Source organism: Delphinus delphis, chromosome 20, assembly GCF_949987515.2.
Source record: "Delphinus delphis chromosome 20, mDelDel1.2, whole genome shotgun sequence".
Lineage (NCBI taxonomy): Eukaryota > Metazoa > Chordata > Mammalia > Artiodactyla > Delphinidae > Delphinus > Delphinus delphis.
The window spans coordinates 45,079,674-45,102,557 of NC_082702.1; the positions used below are offsets into that span (position 1 = coordinate 45,079,674).

General features: G+C 43.9%; 1 protein-coding gene and 1 pseudogene across 16 annotated transcripts in view; both read left to right on the top strand.

Annotated features, from left to right (window-relative positions):
* Positions 1-4,026: 4,026 nt before the first annotated feature.
* ZNF19 (zinc finger protein 19) overlaps positions 4,027-22,884 on the top strand; it is a 58,935-nt gene continuing 40,077 nt past the window's right edge. For 7 of the 16 annotated variants that reach the window (XM_060000792.1, XM_069540232.1, XM_060000794.1 and 4 more), the window contains exons 1-6: positions 4,027-4,160; positions 4,955-5,019; positions 16,437-16,595; positions 18,699-18,763; positions 21,742-21,868; positions 22,440-22,553. In XM_060000792.1, the coding sequence (XP_059856775.1) occupies positions 18,731-18,763; positions 21,742-21,868; positions 22,440-22,553 (274 nt within the window). In that variant the 5' untranslated portion in view covers positions 4,027-4,160; positions 4,955-5,019; positions 16,437-16,595; positions 18,699-18,730. The other 9 variants (XM_060000790.1, XM_060000791.1, XM_060000789.1 and 6 more) reach the window with 9 other exon arrangements.
* Positions 9,019-9,107, top strand: LOC132417365 (U6atac minor spliceosomal RNA; annotated as a pseudogene).

Consider the following 22,884-nt stretch of genomic DNA (forward strand, 5'->3'; position numbering starts at 1 on the left):
CAGCTTACCTTTTTTTTTTTTTTTTTACAACTTTATTTATTTATTTATGGCTATGTTGGGTCTTTGTTTCTGTGTGAGGGCTTTCTCTAGTTGTGGCAAGCGAGGGCCACTCTTCATCGCGGTGCACGGGCCTCTCACTGTCGCGGCCTCTCTTGTTGCGGTGCACAGGCTCCAGATGTGCAGGCTCAGTAATTGTGGCTCACGGGCCCAGTTGCTCCGCGGCATGTGGGATCTTCCCAGACCAGGGCTCGAACCCGTGTCCCCTGCATTGGCAGGCAGATTCTCAACCACTGCGCCACCAGGGAAGCCCCCTAGCTTACTTTTTAAATTCAACTTTATAGACTTGAGATTTAACCACATAGCTCAAGTTCATTCATTTTCACTGATGTTTAATATCATGGTTTTATATTTTCCATCTCTGTCAAGCTGTGCTCTTCAATGGGACAGGCCACAACAGTGAGAGGCCTGCATACCGAAAAAAATATATATATATTGGCAAATCCAGTTTTGGGTGTGGGTGTGGGGAAATGGGCATTCTTGTGCTCTGTTGTGACCATAAATTGATGATGAACTTTCTGGGTGGCAGTTTGCTAGCAGTGTATGTAATAAAATTTTAAATATGCTACCCCTTAGACTCAGAAATTCCACATCTACTAGAAATTTACTCTCAGGTAATAATAAAATTGTATTCAGAAATATACTTATGAGAGTATTTCTTGTAGCTTTATATACAGTTTATATTAATGATAAATTAGAAATGACCTAAATATCCATCAATAGGTGGATATATAATCAATATCCATCAATAGGTGATTAGATAAATTATTATAACTGCTGTGGAATACTGTACAGTCACTTAGAACAATATTGGGAATCACTGTTAATATGAAAAAGACATGCCCATACCTTGTTGACTGACAAGTAAGTTATGGTTGAGCATACATAGTATGATACCTGTTTTGGGCCAGATTCTAGCAGAAGCAGAGCCTGAGATGGGGATTCTTGTGCAAGTGATTGATTGAGTGTGCTTAGGAGATACAGGACCAGGGAAAAAGCTAGGCAAAGATGTGGTCTTAGCTGGGAACTAATTTCATATTGATCCCATGAGAATTATGGAGCTTGAATACATCTACTACAATATTTTCTATAAAATTGAATTTATGGTCATGTAATATGCATATGAGCTTATATGCATGAAAAGATTTCTACAAAGGTACTTACCAAATGTTTTCTCCTGTTTTCCGTGGGATTTCTAATAATTTTTACATTGCTTGGTATACTTTTTTAAAAAAATTATTCCATAGGTCTTTTATTTGTATCTAACTTATCAAATTTTTTTTTAGTTCATCTAACCACTTTTTTATAATGGTGCTGATATATATTTTTTTATTTTTTAAAATTTATTCATTTTTTATACAGCAGGTTCTTATTAGTTATCTATTTTATACATATTAGTGTGTATATGTCAATCCCAATCTCCCAATTCATCTAACCATCATTAACCCCCTCCCCTGCTTTCCCCCTTTCATGTCCATATGTTTGTTCTCTACATCTGTGTCTCTGATTCTGCCTTGCAAACCAGTTCACCTGTACCATTTTTCTAGATTCCACATATATGTGTTAATGTACAATATTTGTTTTTCTCTTTCTGACTTACATCACTCTATATGACAGTCTCTAGATCCATCCACATCTCTACAGATGACCAGATTTTGTTCCTTTTTATGGCTGAGTAATATTCCATTGTGTATATGTACCACATCTTCTTAATCCATTCATCTGTCAATGGGCATTTAGGTTGCTTCCGTGACCTGGCTATTGTAAATAGTGCTGCAATGAACATTGGGATGCATGTGTCTTTTTGAATGATGGCTTTCTCTGGGTATATGCCCAGCAGTGGGATTGCTGGATCATATGGTAATTCTATTTTTAGTTTTTTAAGGAACCTCCATACTGTTCTCCACAGTGGCTGTATCAATTTACATTCCCTGTTGTACTTTTTTATAGAATTTGAATTTTCTGTGTTTACATATTCTTTTATAAGGATGTTTGTAAACTTTTGCTTTTTATTGATTTTAAACTTACATACAGTAAAAGTTACTCTTTTTTGGTTGTATAGGTCTATGAGCCTGGACAATCGCATAGTTATGTAATCACCACTACTGCAATCAAGATTCAGAACAGTTCTATCATTTCAATAAAACTCTCTGCTGCCCATTTGTAGTTAAATCCTCCCTTAACCCTTGACCTTGGAAATCACTGATATGGGAAACAATGTTATGGAATTAATGTGGGAAAGCTTCAGATACAATATAAATGACATCACTAGTGAAGCCACATAGGGGGAAAAATTGAAATAAGTTGTGGCTATTCCAAGTGTAAACTGAAGGCTCTCCAGTATCCTAGTGTTATTTGGTCAACCTTCTCCTTTTTCTATTTTTTCTCCCCCTCAATATTCCTAAAGGACCACTAACTGGTAGCCAGGGCTCCCCTGCACCCGAGATCCTGAGCCTCCAACAACATGAATAGATGCCCTCAACCCCATCCTTGGAAGCCAAGTACCACAGCCTCTCTATGGAAGATCTGTCCAGCCAGAAGCCCCCCAGAAAAGACCTTCTGTCTGTATCCAGAGCAATAAATTGGGCTGAAGAATTCTGCCTAGAGTCTAAGTCCCCTTTGTATTTTTCCTACTAGTTGAATTTGAACTGAATTACAGAGTTTACAGTCCAGCCTCATCAGGGCCTGATAATTATCTGTCTAGGAAAAGTGGAACTGGAAGTGTTTGCAGAGCCCCAAGAGATGTTAAGGCCCTCAGTGACTGAGTTGAAGCAGTGAGAACGGAGATAAAAGCCAGGGTCATACTGCAAAGGCGGCCAGAAATCTGCCTAGGTTGCTTTGAGATCTCAGATATGTCTCCTTTTTCTAGGATTCCATTTCCTCGTTGAAATAACGGAGTGATTTTTTTTGTTCCTTAAACAGGGCTGACTTTTGTTTTGTTTTGTTTTGTTTTTATTTTGCCGTGCTGGGTCTTAGTTGCAGCATGCAGGATCTAGTTCCCGGGCCCCCTGCTTTGGGAGTACGGAGTCTTAACTGCTGGACCACCAGGGAGGTCCTTGGAGTGATCTTTATTTTATTTTAAAAATTATTTATTTATTTATTTTGGCTGTGTTGGGTCTTCGTTGCTCCGTGCAGGCTTTCTCTAGTTGCGGCGAGCAGGGGCTACTCTTCGTTGCAGTGCGCGGGCTTCTCATTGTGGTGGCTTCTCTTGTTGCTGAGCATGGGCTCTAGGCGCGCGAGCTTCAGTAGTTATGGTTCGCAGGCTCTAGAGCTCAAGCTCATTAGTTGTGGCGCAGTGGTTTAGTTGCTCTGCAGCATGCCGGATCTTCCTGGACTAGGGCTCGAACTGGTGTCCCCTGCATTGGCAGGCGGATTCTTAACCACTGCGCGCCACCAGGGAAGTCCCTGGAGTGATCTTTAAATGAAGAAGGCATATCTCAGAACATTTTGTTGTCAGCCAAGAGCACTGGGACAGAATAAACATTGTCGATTTTGAAGTAGTCTGGATGCTAATTATGTGTGATGGGAAATTAAGAATATCTAAATATTAATTTCTAGAGCGGTACCATCCAGAAGGCTGAATAAATGTACAGGTGATTCATATAAATGAGCTTGTGTGTATCTACAGTTACAGCTGTTTCTCGTTACAAAGAGTTATAAACAGTACTGCCTTGATCCAGCTGTTCTTTATCGTGACTGGGCCTTTTTAATAGCCTCCTAACTGCTTTCCTGCCCAGCTTAAATCCATTCTTCATACTGCAGTTGCAACTTGATTGACCTACAGCGAAATCTGACCCGATCCAATGAGCACAGCCAGCTTGACTGCAGTCAAATAAGAGAATCCCCAAATGCTAGCGCTCATCGAGGCTGACCTTTGGCTTCCTCCGCCCCATACAAAATGCTGAAAGGCAGTGCCACCATAGGCCACCGGGAAAAAAAGCAGCCTGCTCTTCGTAGGAGTTGGTCCGGGTGAAAGGGAGTGAAGCCCCCAGAGAAGCGCGGGCGTTCTACAAGAGCGGAAGCGCAGGCTCCGTAAAACGCGCCAGCTGGTGAAGTACTTCCGGAGCGCCGGAGCGCCGGAGCGTCGCCGCCCACCGTCGGAGGTGAGTGCAAGGTGAACAGGCGTTCTTGTTCCACATTCCGGGCGGGCAGCGCCACAGGTTCCACCAGGCCCCGGGGAGGCGGACCCGGGAGGGGGACGGGCGGTGGCGCAGGGCCGCATCAAGCGAGGAGGTCTGCGGGCAGTCCAGCCCTGCCCAGACTCCCTCAGCCCCCCGCCACGGCCGCTTTGGGAGTGGGGCGGGGGTGTGGACTGCCTTGGAAGGGGTGGCCCCGGTAAGTGACACGCTACGGTTTAGAAAGTGACCGTATCGAGCGCCTACTAAGTGCAGTGTTGTTCCGGGTTCCGGGGACGCAACTGTGATTGAGACGGACGCGGGGACTTTTCAGCCTCATGGGAAAGTCGATATTAATCAAGTCTGATCATAACCGCTGCTCCTGCTCGTAATAACCCCATTGTTTGGGGGCAGAAGACGATGTTCTTAACGTTCATGGGCCCTGTGTGGCCTGGCATCTTGCTTTTGTTTACGTGTATTTTTTTGCTCTATTGTTTCACGCGGGAGAGAGCATTACTTAGTGGTTATGAATACAGATCTTGTGGCCTAAGATAATTAATTAAACTTTCTAGGGCTCATTTCTTTGTTTTGGTCAAATGAGGACAACAGTATTACATATCTCCTAGTACATAGTAAAGTGCCCGAGTTCTGAGGCTGGCACATTGCAGGCCTTCAGTAAATGTCAGCTGTCGTTATTCGCAGCTAATACAGGTTTGCAGGTTTAAAGGAAAGGTATTGACTGAGTTGGGCTCACTCTTGTTTCTCTTTGCTTCTTCTCTCAGCCCCTGCCCTTCATTGAGAGGGAGCCCCGGTGATGACTATCAGGCCCCTTAAAGCCTGGCACAAGGTGAGCATGGGATCCCTCAGATGTGTCTTCAAGAGATCTGATTTGAAGGAAATGGAGACTGAAAGGGGTGATTCTGACACAGTCCTAGAGCCAAAGCAGTAGGAAGACCCCTGTTCACACATCCCTCATCCAACCCCCGTCCTCCCCCAGTGAGACTGGATGATGGTGAGAGGCTAAGCAGCAGAGACCCCAGGGCCCAGGAAGTGATGGCTGGAGATAGCTGGAGAGAATGTCCTGGGAAGCAAAAGTACAGCCTCCTGCATTCTGAGGATTTCTGCTCAGCCAGAGGATCTCCAAGTTCAATAGTTTCCCCCACAGAGGGATATGTGAGAATGAGGGACTCGGGCTAGTGGTGTGGATCACAAGGTTCTTGGGAAGTGGGGGCAGAGGGACAGCAGGAGGAAGGCAAGAAAAGGGGGGCCTGTGCTGAAACCGCACAACTCAGATGGGACTTGAATCCAGCCGAAACCCAGACTGGGACTTGAACTCCCTGTTTTTTAATTGAGATCACACACCTGGTCTCAGGATTTAATGACACTCAGGTTCTTTATGTCTCCTCGAAGAAAGCATTCAGTGAGAGACAAAGTGATAGGTAAGAAGTGGATTTATTTGTAGAGATACACATTCTATTAATGTAAGTTCCTGTGCCCAATGCACAGTGAGGCCAAACAAACTGAAACGTTGAAGTTTGGAGCAGAGAAAGGTTTATTGCAAGGCCATGCAAGGAGACGAGGTGGCTCATGCCCTAAAAGCCCCAAACTCCCCAAAGGGTTTCAGCAAAGCACTTTTAAAAGCCGGGTGAGGGAGGGGGGTGCAGGGTGTGTGGTCAGCTTGTGCACAGTTCTCTGATTGGCTGATGGTGTAGCAGGATGGGGTCACAGGGCTAACATTATCAGTCCTTAGGCTCCAGGAGGCCTGGGGTGGGGGAGTGGTTACATCTGCAAAACAACTCAGGAAATGTGCATCAAATGCTACTCTCTTAAGTACTTAAGAGAGGAGCTAAAGCAGAGGATACGGGGGAAGGCCTGTAACCCAGGAGTCCTGCTGGGTTACAGTTCCATAGACAGAAAGTGGTCCATCTCAAAGGGCGAGAGTGGCCCTAGGAGAAACACACTCCACAGAGACAGTGTGGGCCATCTCAGAAAGTGAGAGGCCCTGGGTTTCCCTGGTGGTGCAGAGGTTAAGAATCCGCCTGCCAATGCAGGGGACACGAGTTCGAGCCCTGGTCCGGGAAGATCCCACATGCCACAGAGCAGCTACGCCCATGCGCCACAACTACTAAGCCAGTGCTCCAGAGCCTGCGAACCACAACTACTGAGCCCACGCACCTAGAGCCCATGCTCCACAACAAGAGAAGCCACTGCAATGAGAAGCCTGTGTACCACAACGAAGAGTAGCCCCTGCTCACCGCAACTAGAAAAAGCCCGCAGGCAGCAATGAAGACCCAATGCAGCCAAAAATAAATAAATAAAATAAAAAGGATCCGCCTGCCAATGCAGGGGACACGGGTTTGATCCCTGGCCTGGGAAGATCCCACACGCTGCGGAGCAACTAAGCCCCTGTGCCACAACTACTGAGCCTGCGCTCTAGAGCCCGTGAGCCACAGCTACTGAAACCTGTGCACCTAGAGCCTGTGCTCCACAACAAGAGAAGCCACCGCAATGAGAAGCCCGCGCACCACAACGAAGAGTAGCCCCCACTCGCCACATCTAGAGAAAGCCTGTGCACAGCAGTGAAGACCCAACACAGCCAAAAATAAAAACAAATAAATAAATAAGTTTATTCAAAACAAAAAAAAGTGTCTCTAATCTTCTGACATTTGTTGCCTGTGGAGCTTAGGGTCAGGATCTTGGGCTTAAGTTTGCTGTTGTGTGGTGATCCATTTAAGTGTTTTAACCCACAGAGTTGAGGTCAGGTTGGCATTTTCTATAGATCATTCTATGTGCTGGACAGAAGGTGGACTTGGAGGATGAGTCTGGAGTTAGGGACTGTTGCAGTGCTGAGGGACAGTTGCTGAGGAACTGAAAAATTATATGGTGAGTAATGATGGCGAGTAGGAGTCAGATCCAAGAAATACTTAGGAGATAAAATTGGCAGGATCTGATTACTGATTGTGTGTCAGAACTGAGCAGTGAGTAGGGAAATGGTTAAGAGGGATTCTCGGGTTTCTAGCATAGGAGACCAGGCTGAAAGTGTTGGTACTAACTCACTGAGACAAGGGATCAAAATCAGAACCAACATCATGTTTGAGCATTTGTTTCTCACCGTTTGTTTCTCACGTACTGAGCAGTTGGTGTGAATTTGGAGGAGCAAAGGAGCCAGTTTAGGAAGGGAGATGAGTTCAAAACTGGATTGTGGCTCATATGAATGAGGAACATAACTGGGATGAAGGTTGTATCAGCTTAAAGGAAAAAAAGCACAACATAAGATCTGTGAGTTGAGTTTATTCAGTGTTTTACTAAGGACTGTAGCCCAGGAGTCAGCCTCTCAGCTCTGAGAAACTGTTCTGAAGAGATAAGGAAGGAGCCAGGATGTATATGAATATTTGCCATGGGGGAGAAAAAAAAAACATGTCAAACATCAAAAGATTACTCCTAAACACAAAGACATCTTGAGTTAATGATTTTAGTGCTTTGCATGGGAAGATGCAAGAATTTGGGGTCATTGAAAAATTTCCTTAGATATGTATCTTAACTAACTAGGGGTTGTATCCAGAGCACAGAACGATTCCTGTTTTTCTCCATCCTGAATTCTTCTCCATCCTGAATTCTTCTCCATCCTGAATTCCTCTCAGGCGCATTGTGGGTGGAAGACTGCAGTGGCTAATGGCTTGATCCTTGTAAAACTGGAATGGCAGGCAACAATATTTTTTTTCTTTAGTCATCAGGGCATCTGAGTTAGCCATGTGGTGATGCCAGAACCACATGAGACCTTGGAGTGAGGAGATGGAAGGGTCATCACCGCACAGGGAAGGCACCAAAGAGACCAGGGGATCCGATCATGGCACTGTATGGGAAGGGAGAGTTGGGCTGCTGGCAGTTTTGTCTGGCAGAGGACAGATTATGTGAGGGGCATAAAGAGAGATGGCCCGAGGAGCTACCTAGCAGCCATTAGAATCAGGAAGCACCTTCTCCTAGGAAGACCATCCGGAGTTGAGTAGGCTGTTCAGAGGGAAATCTGCTGGAGGGGCTCAAGCAGAGGCTTCACAGTCCCCCCCCCCCTTTTTTTTTTTTGCGGTACGCGGGCCTCTCACTTCTGTGGCCTCTCCCGTTGCGGAGCATAGGCTCCAGACGCGCAGGCTCAGCAGCCATGGCTCACGGGCCCAGCCGCTCCGCGGCATGTGGGATCCTCCCGGACCGGGGCACGAACCCGTGTCCCCTGCATCGGCAGGCGGACTCTCAACCACTGCGCCACCAGGGAAGCCCAGGATATACTTTTTTAAATAGACCTTTATTGGAGTATAATTGCTTCACAAGACTGTGTTAGTTTCTTGTGTTAGTTGTAAGAATGGATATTTCTGATAAACCCTGAGGCTGTGAGCCACGTGGCAGAGCAGTTCTCCTGGGTTCCCTCGGCACGGCCAAAAAAAAAAGTAAAAAGTAAAAAGTAAAAAAATGTAAATGGCCTCATTAATAATCTTTATGTTGATTTCATGTTGAAATAAAATTTTGGATATATTGGGTTAAATAAAATATATTATTTAAATATATTACATAAAATGTATTATTAAAATTAATGTTGCCATTTTCTTTTTACTTTTTTAATGTGGCCACCAGAAAATTTAAATTACATATGTAGCTTGCATTTATGGCTCACATTATAGTTCTTTGGACATCCCTCTTCTACTGCAGAGCATATCCTTAAGCCCCCTTACTTAGCCATCCATGCATAAATGTTGTTGGTGCATGTGGAAAGTCTAGAACACAGAGTTTATGGCCGACCTGAAGAGTTCTGTCCTAGGGAACTTACTGCATGGGAACAGAAAATGAGAGAGCAGTCATGTTGTATGAAAGGAGAGAAGGTTAGCAGTCCCCTTGACAAGGATGGAAGAGGCCCTCGGACCTGACAATATGTATTCAGAAAATTAGAGTGCAGTCAAATGGGAGTGTGGAGCAGGGGCCCCACCGCGGTGCCTTTGCCATCGTGACAGAGTTCCGTAATGGGCTCTGTTTTAGAAATACTAACTCAAAATAGTATGTAATTTGATTGGACTGAGGAGAAAATGAAGGCATAAACCCCTATTCCATTGTCATTATATTGCAATTAATAACTTTGGAGGCCTACACAAGTTTGGGGACAGGGTGATGTAGGGATGGAAAGGATTGTGAGAAATGTCCTGGTACCACTGACAGAGCTTAGTAAAAGTGTCAGTGAATTGGGTAACGTAGGGGAGTCCTGATATAAAAACAGTTTTTATGGTAGATGACACTAGACTTAATGCCACGAAGTTTGAGTTTCCTTGGGACACCCACCTCCCTGGGTATAGCAGGCTGTTGAGAATGCAGCTCTGTAATCTTGGGGAGAGGTCAGGTCTGGAATTGTACAGTTATTTTTGAGCCAGAATAATTTTATTATTGCAGTGCGTGAGTTGTATGCCTATTTATACAGAGTAACAAACAATTATTCAATCATTTATTTATCATACTTATTTATTGTCTACTATGTGCCAGGTATTGTTCAAGACACCCAAGATAGCAGGAAAGAAAACAAAGTCCCTGCTCTCATGGAGTTTATGTTCTAGTGGTTTAAGATCAAGGTCAGCTAATTTGTAAAGAAAAGGAAAAATAAAGCAGGTGTTCAGCACATAGTTTTATTTTGCAAAAGATATAAAAAGCTAATATTTTAGAATACAAATTAACAAAAATGTACGAATTGATAAAGATAAACACTTGAATATAAAATTTATTTTTTTAACAACTCAAAAATTTAGAAATATTGGTTAAATTTTGTGCTTCCCTGGTGGTGCAGTGGTGAAGAATCCACCCTACAATGCAGGGGACATGGGTTCGATCCCTGGTCAGGGAACTAAGATCCCACATGCCGCGGGGTAACTGAGCCCACTCGCCACAACTACTGAGCTCGCACGCCTCAGCTAGAGAGCCTGCGTGCCAGAAACTACAGAGCCCACGCGCTGTGGAGCCTGCACGCCACAACTAAAGAGAAAACCCGCACACTGCAATGAAGAACCCATGCGCCACTAGGAAAGATCCCGCATGCCTCAAGGAAGTCCTGCGGGCCGCAACTAAGACCTGACGCAGCCAAAAATGAATGTAATGAGTGCAGCAAACCTTTTGCTGTTAAGTCAACATTAAGTTGGCATCAGAGAATCCACAGTGGAAAAAAACCATATGAGTGTAGCAAGTGTGGGAAAACCTTTAGGACTTCCTCCCAGCTACATCATCTCGGGTATGCCCACCCTAGAAAGAAGCCTGTCCTGGACCTTGGTTCTTTTGGCCTCCCAGCATTTTTTACCCCATTTTCATGGTAATTACTGCCCTACTTTTGGGGGAAATACGACTCTGCCCCAACACAACAGTTCATGTGGTTTGGGTGGAGCTCTGTTCCCTACTGCAAAGGTGGAACATGTAGCCTAGTCTGGCCCATCTGTACTGTTCCTTCCACCCACCACAATGGTGGGTTCAGGTGACCCAAGTTCATCCAATCAGAATGGACCCTTTGACTGTGCAAAACCTACCATGAAGTGACATTCTTTTCTGCTGGACATGGATGTTAGCCTTGACCCACGTGAAGGCTGAGAAGAAAGCCAGCCCTGCAAACAGAGATGCAGAGAACTAAACTTGCCTCTGGATTTTTCAGTGATGTAAATCAAAAAATTAAATTCTTTGATTAAATAGTTTTGAGTTGGAATTTCTTTCACTTGTAACAGAATCCATACTGATATTGAGCCATTTCAATGTCTCATATGTTTCAAAACCTTCAGAGTTAACATAAACTTGATTTAGCTTCACTGATTCCACACTATGAAGAAACCTTTCATGTGAGTGACGTATTGGAAAAGATGTAGCTGTGATTCTGATGGTTCATACAGAGGCAACCATTCAAGTGTTGTGAATGTGGGAAAGCCTTTAACCCTCGATTAAGCCAAGTCAACATTCAGGCATCCTAAATGGTTGGAAGTTACAGCAATTTAAGCACTTTGATGAAAATTTCAAGTTATTATAAAACAAAATCTCTATCGAATATTCTGTAGGGTAGATGAATGTATTAATTAGAAAATATTTTTTAAAGTATTTATATCCTACTCAGTTTCTAATAGAAGTGGATGCTGAATTTTATCTTATTTTAGATTGTTAAAGATGATATTTCTTTTTTGACCTATTTATATAGTTAATTATATTAATGGTTTTCCTAATATTGAGTCATACTTATGTTCTCATAATCTTAGTTGGGTATAGTGTTGTTAAGTTTCTTTAAATGTTGCTGGATTATATTAATATGTTTAGGATATTAGCATCTATATTCATAAGTGTGATTGGCCTGTAATTTTTTTCACTCTTTGTCAAGATTTGGGACCTGAATTATACCACGTTGCTAAAAATAGTTAGGAGACTATTCTTTGTGCTTTGGAACAGTTTCAAAAGCCTAGCAATTATCTGTTCTTTGGAGATTTGAAAAAAGTTCACCTGTAAAGCTGCCTGGACCAGTTGCTTTTGTTGGGGGTAGTGTAAAGCAGAGTAGAACTTTCACTACTTTAGTAATTCCTTCCCTGGCATTGTCCATTACATTGTCTGTTTCTTCTTGAATCAATGTTGGTAACGTATAATTTCCCACTGACATTTATAAATCATTAGCTTAGCATTGTACCCAAGTAATTTTTCTTATTTTAAAAAGTATTTTCAAATATGCCCCTTGTCATTCCTGTTTGTTTGTCTATAAAACCTATAGGAAGATTTTTATTACTCATATTTCCGTGCAAAAGCTTGATATTATCATTATAATGCCCGGCATAGCATGTTTGCCCTGCCCTTTGATCTGGTTAGGGGGCTTTTACACCCAAGGAAATGGCTTTGGTTCTCAGTCTGAAGCAGGATTTTACAAACGCAGCACTATTGACATTTAGGACCTGTTAATTTTTTGCTGGACACTGTCCTGTGAGTTGTAGGATGTTTAGCCTACCTACTGGCCTCTACCCACTAGATACTGTTTGTGATGTTCTCCCCTACCCTCATTCATAACAATCAAAATTGTTTCCACTGGTCTAAAGAGATACTGAGGATATGTTTTTGTAAAAATAAGGAGGAAGTTCTCTTCTTTGGATGCCTGTCAACCTGTGCCTTGTTACTTCCCATGCCACCTTGTACTGTCATCTGTCATGGCAGTTTTTCAGTTCCAGATTTAACCTGTTGACTGAAATCTGGCCCTGAGAGAATGACTTCACCACTTCCTCTTTATTTGACAGCAATCTACCCCTGCCTGGGGAGGGGAATCATTTTTAGTAGAGGACTTATAATTCTGCCGAAACCAAAGTGATTCAGATAAAGAAATGGTTGAAGTCACTTGAGTTGAGGTTTGTTAGTTCCTGTTGTTGCTTCCCCAACAGAATACTAGCCTTTAATTTGCCATAGCTGTTCTTTAATAAATGCTACTAACCAGTAACATTTTGTGGCACTTATCTCTGCTAGGTGCTCCACAATGCATTAACTTATTAACTCCTAACAGCCTTTGAAGTACTGTTATCTTGTTTCAGTTAGGAAAATGAGGAACAGAGAGGTTAAGTAGGTTGCCCAAAGATACAGCTAGTAACTGGAAGAGCAGAGATTCAAACCCAGGCAGTCTGGCTTCAGAGCCCATGCTCTAACTGTCACAGAGTGATGCCCTAAAGTCTGGAAGCAAGATCTGTAACAAATGTAATTCAGTGACCAAAAAGACACATTTGAGGTGACTTTGCTATGCTCTTTGTGAGTGGAAGACACTGGGGATCAGATCAAGGCAAAGGGAGGCTGTATATTGGCTTTGGAGAAAAGAGGGCGGTGAATGGGTTGAGATAAAACAGCGAGGCATATCTAGTACAGAGTGGCTCATTGTGTGTTTGACAGTCTCAAAACTACTGTTGTCAGGGAGGTAGCATGTGCAGAAGTTGAAAATACAGCTCTAGGAGGCAGAGGACCTCGTTCCTAGATTCCCCAGTAAGGCTTAGTGGCTGCGTGGCACTGGCATTTTTGTTGCTACAACTATTTGAAAGTAGTACCTTCATAGTAAGTGCCTGAGCCAGAGAGCTGGACCCCCAAGGTGTCTCTTATCTCTAAGATAACGGAGTAGCTCCATCTTCCTGAACTTGAGTATCTAGCAGATTATCCATGATATGTGACCTAGGTGCCACTGCTGGAGTCCCCCTCTAACTGACTTACTGTCTTTGGATCAGGCTTGGTTAGGTTCAAGTGCACATAATTGAAAATCCAAAATAATAGAGCTTAAAACAAGAATGGAGTTGATTTTTCCTTTTTTAAAAAGAGATCTGGGGACTTCCCTGGTGGTGCAGTGGTTGGGAATCTGCCTGCCAATGCAGGGGACACGGATTCGAGCCCTGGTCTGGGAAGATCCCACATGCCGCGGAGCAACTAAGCCCGTGCACCACAACTATTGAGCACACGTGCCACAACTACTGAAGCCCACGCGCCTAGAGCCTGTGCTCCACAACAAGAGAAGCCACCGCCGTAAGAAGCCCGGGCACTGCAATGAAGAGTAGTCCCCGCTCGCCTCAACTAGAGAAAGCCAGCGCAGCAACGAAGTCCCAAGGCAGCCAAAAATAAATTAATTAATTAATTTAAAAAAATATATAAAATAAAAGAGATCTGGAGATAGGCAGCTGCACACTGGCAGCGGGAATCCTGCCTCCTTCCAGTTCACCGCACTGCCATCCATCAGATGGGGCAATATCCTCACAGTCTAAAGCAATAGCTAGAGCTCCAGCCATTCCAGGATGCAGGATGGAGGAAAAGAAGAGCATGTCACCTTCCTTTCAAGGAAATATCCTGTAAGTGCTGAGAACACTTCCACTTCCACTTCACTGTGCAGAACTTAGTCCTGGGAGAGCCACAGACTTACAAGGATGGCAAGAACTGTCCTTGGATGAGAGATAAGGTGCCAACCCCTGATGAACTTTTCTGTTACTAAATAAGAGGGACAAATAGATGTTTGTACAGGCAACTAGCAGCCTCTAACACCGCCAACATGTCTTAACTTTATATGTCTAAATTAGTTTGCACGTACTGCTGTAACAAATACCACAGACTGTGAGGCTTAAACAACGGAGATTTATTTTCTCACAATTCTGGAGGCTGGAAGTTCAAAATCAAGGTGTTAGCAGGTTTGATTTCTCCTGAGGCCTTTCTCCTTGGCTTACAGAAGGGCAGGAGGGGCAGTCATAGGAGACAACACAGGACATGAAGAGGTAATCAGTGCCACTGGGCATTATGGCAAGGTTGGTGGCAAGTGGGTACAAACATGTACAGGGAGGCCATGCGAGATGCCTCTGAAGACACCACGTCCATCTGCCAGGGATGCTGGACTGTAGCTTGAGCAGCCCCATGTTGAGGTATCCATTACAGAGTTCAGGCATCAGATGTGTGGGCAGACAGTATTAACACATCTATAGAAATCATACTGCTCATACTTTCTCATCAAAGATGTAGATTTGTTGCAATTAGATTTTTCGTCCACCTGGAATTTATTTTAGTGATGGTGTGAAGTAAGAATCTTATTTTTCTATTGGGATATCCAAATGTTCCAGCATAATTTATTGAAAAATTCCTCCTTTCTCCACTGCTTTTTTTCAGCTCTGTTAAATGATTGACATGCAATTTAATCAGCTTATTGATTTCTACAAAGGTCTTGCTGGGATTTTGATTGGCTTGCTTTGAATATATAGAGCAATTTGGGGGATAACTGACATCTTAATAATACTGAGTTTTTCAATCAATTAACACAGTATCTCAATTTATTAGGTATACATTCATCTCTTTTGTGATTATTTTATAGTTTCAGCATGCATATCTTGTACATATTTTGTTAGGCATTAAGTATTTCATGTTTTTTATGCTGTTGTAAATGGTACTATTTTTTTTAATTTATTAAGGTTGCAGGAAATTTTATTGCTGGAAATTTTGGTTTCCAACAATTGATCTTTTTTGCACTTTTACTTTAACTCTGTGACCTTGAAGCCACACAACTCAGTTTGGGACTTGACCCACTGTCTTTTAATAAAAATCACACACCTGGTCTCAGGACCTACTGAAGTTTAGGTTCTTTATGTCTCTGCGCGGAAGGAATTCAGTGAGAGGTGAAGTAGATTTATTGAGAGAAATACACACTCCACAGAGAGAATACGGGCCATCTCAGCAGGCGAGAGGCCCTGAAATATGGGGTGGTTAGTTTTTATGGGCTGGGTAATTTCATAGGCTAATGACTGGGAGGATTATTTCAACTATCTTGGAGAAGGGTGTGGGGATTTCCAGGAGTTGGGCCACTGCTCACTTTTTGGCCTTTTAGGGTTAGCCTTGGAACTGTCATGGCACCTGTGGGTGTGTCATTAGCATATGGTAGTGTGTTATAATGAGCGTATAATGAGACTCAAGGTTTACGGGAAGTTGAATCTTCTGCTATCTTGGACCTAGTTGGAGGTTTTTTTTTTTTTTTTTTTTTTCCTTCCTTCCCACTCTGTGAGGCATGCGGAATCTTAGCTCCCCCACCAGGGGTCGAACCCGTGCCCCCTGCAATGGGGGCATAGAGTCTCAACCACTGGCCGGTCAGGGAAGTCCAGACCTAGTTGGTTCTAACCAGTTTATGTCGTATCCTCAACAGCTGTCATTCCTTTGAAGGTTGTACCCTGGCCCCTTCCCTCCTGTTTCAACCTTGGTAAACTCACTTGTTAGTTCTAGAAGTTTTGTAGATTCTTTGGGATTTTTTTGTGTAGACAATCATGTCCTCTGCAAATAGTAACCGTTTTATTTATCTCCAATCTCTATGCCTTTTATTTCTTTTTCTGGCCTTCTTGCACTTGCTAGGACTCCCAGGAGGATGTTGAATAGTAGTGGGAAGAGCGGACATACCTGCCTTGTTGCCAACTTTACAGGGAAGGCGTTCTCTCACCATTAAGTATGTTTTCAGCAGCAAGGAGATAATCACATCAAATATAGTCAATATAGGTACTGCAACAAAACATTAGGTTAACTTTACATTTTTTGTCAGCCAAGGCAAAAATGACCGTGCATGATACTTAAGTTCCACTATAACTTCATCAATTGCAATGTGATATGAAAACATCTATGATTTCTATTGTTGACAAAGTCGCAAGGTACTGCTGATACTACTGTGGTTTTTGCCAACATATAATTGAAGGAAATGCTAAGTTTCAGCTAGAGGTTAGCTTAAACAAGGATAAGCTTTTTCTATTCTAGGTCCGTGGTTAAAAACGTGCGCCAGGGGAAGAAAAGCAGAGTCCACAGAGAGGAGCGTTCTGGCTTCCTAGAGAGGAAGCTCGTGAAGCTTGGGCGTCGCAGCCGCAGCCGACTTAGTGACGCACTTCCGGTCAAGCCGCACTTTGCACCTTTCCTGAGGTGAGTGTTGGGGGTTTGTGGCCCCAGCAAAGCTGCTGGGGCCACGCTCTTTACTCCCCTGGAGGAGGCTGTCCCCTTAGTCCCTGATGCCGAGGAGGAGGGAGTCGGGCGGCGCCACCGGATCCGGGGAGCGAGGGCGCCCGCCGGGCAGTCCAGCCCGCCCTGGCGCCTTTTCTCCAGCTGCGGCTGCCTTAGGAAATGGAGGCTGGGTATGGAAAGGAGACGCCTTTTGACCCGACACAGCCACAGCCGCCCTGAGCAGCTAAATGCCTGCTGCTCTTGTAGGTTTCCAGGATGTAGCTGCGAATGAGATGGCCGTGGGCCCCTCCCCCAGGGAGCTTTCAGTTTAATGGAAAGCCCCCTGTTAATCCAGTGCGGTCGTTTCACTCCCCCTGCTCTGAACCCTGTAGTTGCGGTCTGTTGCTTTTAGGATGAAGACGAAGTCCTTGACGTGCAGAGGCCATGGGGGCCTTGGCCTCTTGCAACTTCACCTTCGTGTTCAGCACACTTCCCTTGGCTCTGCTACAGTCTTCTTGGACTTTCATATCGGGAACATGTTTTTGCACATGCTGTTACTTTCGGAAAGATTTTTCTTTCAACCTAGTTAATTCCTATTCTTAAGCCTCCCCATCTAGGATAAATTCTCCCTGGCACTAATCACGATTGTGGTCTTAAAGCTAACTATGAGAATCTTTGATTTCTTTAGTCTAAGCTCCGTGATGGAAGAGATCAAACCTTTCTCTCTCCACTGTTATCTCCTGTGTCTCATGCTTGGCCTGGAATGAAATAAATATGTGATAAATGTTTGTGGGATGAAGAAAACATACATCAGTGTATTATCTCAAACTGGGAGAGGTGGTATACAAGAAAGGGAATACAGTGCTAGTGGAGTGTGTAACCCAGGGCCCCCGACCTGATCTGTGGAGACAGGCGGTGATCTGAAGGGTGAGCAGGCACTTACGTAGATGAAGAGAGGTCAGGCTGCTGGGGAGTATTGCACACAGAGACTTTCAGTTCCAAAGGTTCTAAGGTTGGAGAAGAGTGGTTCATGCAGAGGAACAGTAGGTACAAAGATCCTGAATTAGCATAGTAGATAAACTGAAAGAAGATGAGGCTAGCAGGAAATTGCAGCATGCAATGAGTTTTGGAAGATGCTGGCTTTTTGGTAGAATATGACTGGTTAACAAGAATACAAAGTGTCTGTAGGGGATGATATAATTAAAGTAATAACCCAGACCTTTTGGCATGTTTTGTGGCCTCTTCAGGGTCCTTTGCTAATTTGTTTCTGGTTATTACTGGGTGTAGAGTGGGGTGATTAACAAAAAAGATGCCTGCCCCAAGGTCCAAGAAAAGGAAACCTTACTCTAAGATTCTTTTTTCTGATTTTGGGGGGGCTACTTTTGCCTATTTTTCCATATTAACCTTAGAAGCACTTTATGAAGTTCTAAAAAAAAAAATATCCTGTTGGGATTACTATTGGAAGCACTTGGATGTAGTTATTAAACGCTTGGCTTCTGGAATCTGGCTTATTTGGTTTGGGAATCCAAGTTCATTCATCCACTGGGTGACTGACCTTGGTAGAGAAAATTATTGTCTTAGACTTGTTTTCTTATTTGGAAAAAAGAAAAGGTTCAAAGGATTATTGTGGAGATTGAATGAGAGAATATGTATTTTTCCTCCAAAAACACGTTTCTATTTTTTTTTTTACTTTTTATGTTTCTCAGTAAACTTTTATTTTAAAAAATGAAGGTCTGGATTTCCTCTTGTTAGGGTTTGCTCTGAGTTTTCTGGTGTCTTTTGCTTGTTTTGCTCTTTGTGTATTCATGTTCCCCTCTACTCATGTCTTAGGACAGGCAGCGTTGCATGATGTTGGTGAGTACAGCCTGTGGTGCTGAGGGCAAGTTACTTACCTTTCAAATTCTCAGTTTCCTCAGAATTCAAACTTCATGGCATAGTGTGGATTAAAAGAGGAAATATTCATACACCACTTACCAAGTGGCATTTAGTAAATAATTGCTACTGTTACCGGCAAGTTTGTTGATTTAAAGGAGAGCCTTTGTCTGGGTTGGGCTCACTCTTGTTTCTCTTTGCTTCTTCCCTCAGCCCCCGCCCTTCATTGAGAGGAAGCCCAGGTGATGGCTGTCATGCCCCTGAGAGCCTGGCACCAGGTGAGCTGTGATTCCCTCAGGTCAGCCTTGGAGAGATCTGATTTGAAGGAAACGGGGGATGAGAGAGATGATTCTGGCAAAAGTCTTAGAGCCAAAGCAGTAGGAAGACCCTTGTTGATTCTCTTCAGTAGGACTGGCTGCCAGGGAAAGCTGATGATGAGGGATTGAACAGCCAGAAGCCCAGCAAGTGATGGCTGGAGAGAGTGTCCTTGGCAGCAGAAGCCTAGGCTCCTGCACTCTGAGGATCTCTGTTGAGCTAGATGGTTCCCAGTTTCAGTGGTTCCTCCTACAGAGGGACCTGTGAGAATGAAGGACTCAGGCTGGTGCTGTAGGTATTGATTACACAGTGAGAGTAATCGAGATTAGCGAGGTCACAAGGTTCTTGGGAAGTAGGGGCAGAGCGGTGGCAGGAAGAAGACAAGAAAAAGTGGGCTTGTCCCATTTATTAAAGAAGTTGAGGGCTTCCCTGGTGGCGCAGTGGTTGAGAGTCCGCCTGCCGATGCAGGGGACACGGGTTCGTGCCCCGGTCTGGGAAGATCCCACATGCCGCGGAGCGGCTGGGCCCGTGAGCCATGGCCGCTGAGCCTGCGCGTCCGGAGCCTGTGCTCCGTAATGGGAGGGGCCGCAACAGTGAAAGGCCAGCGTATCGCAAAAAAAAAAAAAAGAAGAAGTTGGCTCCAGAATCAGGGAAAATATATTTTCCTTGAGGTCAGTGCTGTTGGCTAATCAAGGCAGGGGGCTATAATAGGAATAATCTGCACTAGGACAGAACACCTGAAGTGAGGGATCCCATAAAGCCTGAGTGGCTTTGTGGCCTTGAGCCAGTCACTTAACCTCTTTGCACCTTAACTTCATCTGTGAGGTGAACATTAAGTACCTTACGTTTGTGGGACAGGGAAATTGATCTCTTGAGTTGATTTTACTTTTTGAGACTGGTGAGTTGCTGGGTGTTCCTTAACCATTTCCTTCTTCCTGGGACTTATTTATCCAGTAACTTATCATCTATGAACTGTATCCTAAGTCCCAATCCTGGATTTCTGGTATCTGGCAGGTCCTTCTGCCTACTGCCTCACCAAGACATTATCTTTCTTGTTGCTCCCGTCCTCTTCTGATCTTCTGTAAGTTGTTAGTGAGTTACTGGTATCACCGTGTCGCAATCCTGACCACTCAGTTTCTAGGTTGCTGAGTAATTGTTGACTCTCTTCCTCCTTGATACCACTTTCAGAGAGTTACCAAGTCTCATTGCTTCTGCCTACTATCTCTTCCACTTGTCCCATCTTTTATATTGCCCTCATTCAGCGTTTGTCATTCCTTTTCTGGGATTTTGTTTGCAGAGTTTCCCAGATAGTTTCTCTGTGTACAGTCTTGTGCTTTCCCATCTCCAGCTGTTACCTGATAGAGCTTGGTTTCCTGAGCTCCGATTTTATCCTGTAGTCCAGGGTTCTCAGACTTTGGTGTGCGTCAGAATCACCTGGAGGGCTTATGGAAGCACAAATTGCTTTTGGATTGGGGCCTGTGAATTTGCCTTTGCAACAAGTTCCTATGTGATCCTGCTGCTGCTCTGGGGAACCACACTTGGAGAACGACTGTTGTAGTTAGTCGTGACTCATTCAAGGAAATCATTCAGTTGACTGAGTCAGTTTGTCATTTTAAGTTGTTGATTGTATGGCTGGCTGAGGATGGATTCAGAACAGGACAGGCCCGGAATTGGAGTTAAGTATCCCCAGCCCATACTACTGTACTGATTGTACCATAGTGAAGAGGAGTCAGATTCCAGAAACATATAGACAATGAAATTGGCAGGATTTGATTACTGACTATTTATCGGAAATGAGTAGTGACTAGGGCAAGTTAGTCTAGTATGAATTTCAATTTTCTAACTTAGGAGACTGGGATGAAATTCGCACTGTTAAATGACAAACAACACTGTCACTCACTGTGTCAGTTAGTTATGTGAATTGAAAATAGAGTCAGTTTGGCAGGGGGCAGGAAGGGGGGATGCGTTTGGTGTTAGATGGGTCAGATGTGTTAGGTCCCCCAGGGAGTCTGAGGCAGTGCTGGGGAGATCTGCAGAATCAGTTGAGGTGTTGGAAGGTGGCAGGATATTCACTGTGCATTCAGGTAACCAGGTTTGATACCAAAGTCTGGGGAATGAATAAGAGTTTTATAAACCAGATCCTGAGCTCTCTGGGAAGGTAGAGTTGGGACCATCAGGGAAGGGAAAGGGTGACTATTAAAAAAGCATGAGCCTTAGTTGGCAGAAACAATTACAGATTGTCTTGGAGGTATAAAGAAAAGCAGTTAAAAGAACTTCCCAGCAGCAATTTGATTCCAGAAGCATCTTCTCCCAGGAAAACGCATCAGGAAGCAGAATAGACTGCCCCCGGCAGCACTGAGCTGTCCCTACTGGACATTCTTGAGCACAGGCTGTACAACCCCTTCTTCAAGCAACAGATGAGGGTTGGATGAGACCAGTCATCAAGGCAAAAATGTGACTCTGTTCCTGTCATGTAGACTTGCGGTTTAGGGTAGAATGAGCATGTGTGGGGAACAGATGGATTGACTGGGCACTTGGGGCAGTGAAGGGGGAACAGGTCAGTCCTGAGATGCTACCTCTGAGTGGTGTCTGGAGAGACTGAAGCTAATTGTTTCCTTGTAGTTGCAACAATAAAAGACACAGTTTTATAAAATCACAGAGATTTTGCTCTAGGAATATTAATTAATGGGAGACTTTCCAGGCTTTTCAAAATGTGTCGTGTTTTATGACACTAAATTTTGTGTTCAAATGGAAACTCTTCTGGTAGTGAGAGAAGTTCCAGATTTTTGGTTGTAGCAATAGTCATTTAACACTCATTTCTTTCACATTTTCTCATTACTCATCCTTAATAAGACCCCTCCCTCATACTGTCCCCTGTACCCCCCACTCTGGCCCTGAGCCATAGAATTGGCTCCGGAGCAGCAGGAACGTCTTGTTTTAGGAGGTGGTGACCTTTGAGGACGTGGCTGTATACTTCACCCAGACAGAATGGGCTGGCCTTTCTCCTGCACAGAGGGCCCTGTACAGAAGTGTGATGCTGGAGATTTATGGGAACTTGACGTCTCTGGGTAAGGCCACTTTTCTCCTGGGACTCAGATCTATGCTTTCCCATTTCCTTCCTTTTTTCCTCCTTATCAGCCGGAGGTGTGGTGTGGAAAGGGAGGAGTCATCTCTTGTATCCTTCACTGATGGTTCTGGGACTGAGACCAAATGACCCACTTGAGAGCTTGCTGGGTAGGGACAAGTCTTGGGTCAGTTTGGTCTCAATATAGGGAATTACTGTTGCCTGGTAAGAGTATGATCTGTCCTCCCAGGGGCTCTGCACAGTAAGGAATAAGTAGCATCCATTGCCAGATAAGTTCTCAGCTTGTTGCTGTCTCCCCGTAGTCTAGGGAAGGATATGACCCCTTCCCTGTGTTTGCATATGTCCTGCAGGATCACTAACTTACGTACTCTTACGTGTTGTTTTAGGAAGAGGTCACAAATGCTCAGTTTCCACTTGAGCAAAAATCTTGGCTTTCCCCAGTCCTGAGCCCTATTCTGTGGATCTCTTTTATTATCACTGAGACTCCTGAGCTTTTCCTTCTTTTGACACAGCAGACACAGGACTGAAAGGTGCCATTTTCTACCCCTTTTCAGGATACCCAGTTCCCAAACCTGCATTGGTCTCACTTTTGGAGAGAGGGGATTTGCCTTGGGGCCTGGAGACACGGGATGATCCCCCTGCACAGGGGACCAAAGACATCTGTAAAAGTAAGTGAGGCAGGTTTAGGAACAGCAGCTACAGAGCTTTACAGAGCAGTATATTTTAAAATGAACCATGCTGGGAAGGATTTAAATAAAACAGATAATTTCTCAAAATAGGTAAAATATGAAACCATTTCCACCAATTTTAATTCTTCCTAACATATTTCCAATTAACACATCTCATAATTCTCGAATCTATTGCTCCTTTCTTCTTTTTTAATTAAAAAAATGTTTTTTATTGAAGTATAATTGACATATAACAAATTAGTTTCAGGTATACAAATAATGATTTGATATTTGTATACGTTGCGTTAATGATCACCACAAGAAGTCTAGT